At 43.4% G+C, this 3,814-nt stretch overlaps 1 protein-coding gene across 1 annotated transcript; it reads right to left on the bottom strand.

The window, feature by feature from the left end:
* Positions 1-1,915: 1,915 nt before the first annotated feature.
* LOC135594670 (protein NTM1-like 9) lies at positions 1,916-3,112 on the bottom strand. Its single transcript, XM_065085096.1, has one exon. The coding sequence runs from the start codon at positions 3,110-3,112 to the stop codon at positions 1,916-1,918; it is 1,197 nt and encodes a 398-aa protein (XP_064941168.1).
* Between the last annotated feature and the right edge of the window lie 702 nt (positions 3,113-3,814).

Below are 3,814 nucleotides of genomic sequence, written 5' to 3'. Positions count from 1 at the left end.
GCTTAGGGATATACAACCAGTCATTAAGATTATAGATCTATTCTCAATCTTCTTGAGTCCCTAATCCATCGTTCATAATGGTTCTACGAAGGATAAAGACAAAAGAGAAGGCGATTGTAGTTTTTCTTGTAAATTGACATCATTATAACTTTTGGATCCGACAATGACGTATTTGTAGATCAAATAAATACTTTCTGAATGACATCAAAAAATATGCATCATATATCTGATCTATCATTATTTAATTTTAATTTTTACTATTAAAATTTTTCGCATAATAGGAGCATAATCATGATTTTTATATGTATATATAAAACCTTACATTTGTTGCCTTTGAACTTAATATTTTGAAATGCATTTTTAGAGACATAGTATTTCTTTTTTTAAATTTTAATCACACTACAGCTTATGAAAGTATCTTTAATTTATTGTACGGGTTTGAGGATCTTTAATTAATCTGATTCCATTTCTTGGATGAAAGTTTTAATGGAGAAATTATATCTTTTCTGTAATAAACATAACTTAGAAAGAAGAATTAGTTAACTCTTGCTATGAATTTAAAGTATTTAAAATTAGAAACTAAAGCAAAGAATTTTTGAGTGATAATTGCTTAGAAGTTCTTGCATGGCAAGCATGGACAAATGGCTACAAAATGCTTGCTGTCAATTCCCTTTTCTTTCCTTCTTAATCTCTCAATCGACAACACGCCTTTGTGCTGCAAAAGACAAAAGATAACACCCCTTGTCATGTCTTTGGATATCGAGTTGAAGATAAAGTCACTGGTTGATGTTGAATTCTACTATGGATTTCTACCATAAGTTGAGCATATTATCTCTTAGCAAAATCGATTGTTGCAAGCTTTGGTGCTATTATGTTGAGTTTTCTGCTATTAAGACCTTCTCCTGGGCTATGATATAAAGTTAGGAAAACATTGAGGAAATTGACTTGCTAGAAGGGTCGAAGATGAGGGCCTAGACTCTCCTAGAGGCTCCTATCAAGAAGAAGGCAGATGGAAGGTGATGTTGCTGCTTGTTGTCTTTTGCTTCTCCTTTTCTTCTCTTCCTCTTTTTAATCTCTCCCTCTCCTGCTCTCGATCAAGGAGAAGCATGGCTGCTCTTGTTGTGATGGAGAGAAGAGGAGTTGGGGAAGTCGCTGGTTCAACCTAGACACATACAACTTGAGGAAGGCTATGATTCTTTGATCTCCCCATGGATAGAAGAGGGGCTGCGACCTCCTTACGTTATAAGCTATGATTGAAAGAATCCTAAAGTGATCAGGACTCCTTAGAGACCAGGTAATGAGGTAATTCTTAGGTGCGCAAAGAGTTACTCGCACACAAGGAGGTGTGCTTCTCCTGCATGCGTAGCTTTATTCTAGCCATCCATTTTTTTCTGAGGCCTGAGTCCTACTTGAATTAGAATTTAATCAAGTGGTGTGCTGATATGAAGCTAACATGGATAAGTCGCCCTTTGCTTCTATGGTTGGGATTGGTGCTTTAGCAGTTGACATTTGACTTGGTTTAGTGAGCCATATCTTGCTTTAATGGCTGATATTAGTTTTGATCTAGACTCAGCAAAAGCGTCTTTGATCAGTTAGAGAACTTGGTCTAAGCATAGGAATGGGTGTGTATGACACACTCGTGTGGGTTCTGATTTAATAGTATATTGGGTATGCAACTATCATATTTTATGAATATTTAGAATCTTTAATAATTGCTACATAATACGAAATGCCAATAGAATTATTGTTTCTGTGAACTGTATGACCAAATATTATTTCAGATGTTTGTGAACATCGTACGGAGTGGAATTATTTTATATCACGCGAAACACACGCGTAAAAGAAGAAGACAACGCTAACTCCTGCAGGAAGCAATACCATCTCTCTCTCTCGTGATGCATATGGTTTGTGTGCCTCAAGTGCCTGAGTCGTCGTTGAAGACGGTTGGCTCCGGTGACCCTTGCTTATTGCTGCTCCTAGTCAGAACTGGTTGCCCATTGTTGTAGCTTGTTTCAGATGGATTGGCAAAGTGCACTTGACTCCACTCTGCAATACGGCGGCTTCGAAAGCAGTGTCTGCTGTCTTCAACCCAAGAAAACTGTGATTGTCCGCTCTGTTGCAGAGTCCATCCACTGTTGCTGCTGCCCGTCAGATTCTTCCTGGGTGAATCCTCGTGATACGGCGTGCTGTTCCCCTCCACCAAGGGATTCTGGGCCAGCCAGCCTTGCGCAGAAGACAACGGACGGCGGCGGTCATAGCAAGCTGCCGTTGCAGTTTGCATGACCGGCCCTGACACATTAGGTTTGCTGGTGTTATCCACAATCGATTCTAGCAGGTCATCAAATTCGTATCTTGCGTGGGGTGGCACGGCGGCGCTCAAGGGCAGCAGTAATTGCTGCACAGGCGTGGGGTCGTGTTCGTATCCTGCTTGCTGCCCCAGCGGCGTCGCAGCGAGAGATGCAGCTGCGAAACCGCCAGCCTCCTCCGCCTTGATCATGGTGTCACAGCTGGGATTAACACCATGCGTTGTGTCGGCATAGGCTTCCTCGCTCTGCCACCCCGAGCTCAGTTCATATTGATGTGTAGGCTGCCGCCCGATGCTGAAGATGCCCCTTCCCGACGGCTTGAAGTGGCACAAGATCACCTCCTTGTCCACACGCGTATGGGCCAAATGGCCGGAAAGCCTGTACTCGTACATGACCCACTTGGTGCCCGTGGTCCTCTTCTTGTTGCTTTGGCGATCGATCACATCTACGAAGAACTTGAAACCCATACGAGTCCCGATGACGCGACCCTCCTCGTCGGTGACACTCTTCCGTTCGATGCTCGCTCTCCAGTGGCCGAACCCGCCGACGATGCGGCTCAGCCTGCCGTTGGAAGCGTTGGACCGCTTCATCCTGGTGAAGTAGTAGAACTCGCCCTTCTCCGCAGCGTACTCGAACTCGTAGCTCAGCCACCATGGCTCTCGAGCATAGACGTCTGCTTCGGGGATGAGGTCGAGAGGGACGGGAGCGTCATTGGCCTTCTTGTGAAGGTACTCCACAATCAATATGCGATCCGTTGGTGTGAACTTGTATCCTCCGGAAGGCTCTTCGTAGATTTCTTCCGCCATTAACATACCTTGTGCTTACTTCTCTCCAAGCCGGTGAAGGGAACTTAGAGGGCACAATAGTATATATAAGAACTCTTTACGTTGTCTGATTCGGAATAGGAAACCATGATATCCGATTTGGAGTCTGAGAAAGGGGTCGTTAATTTTGACTGTGTTTCCTAATTCGAATTAGGAAACACAGTCATGAAATCGGATATTGTGTCGACGGAGGCCGCGTCGCCGCAGGCGATGTTGGCCGAGGTGTTTGCTGGCAGGCGGCGCACGGCGCTGCAGTGCCAGGGTGCCGGTCGCCGGTGAGGATTCTGCGATGTTGGGCGGAGATGACGCCGTGGAAATAGCCGGTAGTCGGCCTCGTGAAATTTCTTCGGTGCGATTGGCCGAGTTGACCCAACCCAAATTTTGACCTTGAATTTGACGGCAATCTTGATCCTATTTTGTTTGACTGATTTAATTGATTGAACTGATTATTGGACTCAATTGGATGACACAATTCGTTAGGACCAATTCGGTATACCAATTCTGAGCTGCCCAATCAATTATAGCTCCATCGACCCAATTTAGTGTATTATATAGAATAAAAAAGTAAATTATAGATATTTTTATAATTTTCTTATATGATATGTGGCATATAGTTTTCTTACAGCATACAATAGTACTGCATGGGAAGTCATACAAATATTATTTTAAAATAATACGACAGCA

Source organism: Musa acuminata, chromosome BXJ1-2, assembly GCF_036884655.1.
Source record: "Musa acuminata AAA Group cultivar baxijiao chromosome BXJ1-2, Cavendish_Baxijiao_AAA, whole genome shotgun sequence".
Taxonomy (NCBI): Eukaryota; Viridiplantae; Streptophyta; class Magnoliopsida; order Zingiberales; family Musaceae; genus Musa; species Musa acuminata.
This window is presented reverse-complemented; position numbering and strand designations above follow the sequence as displayed.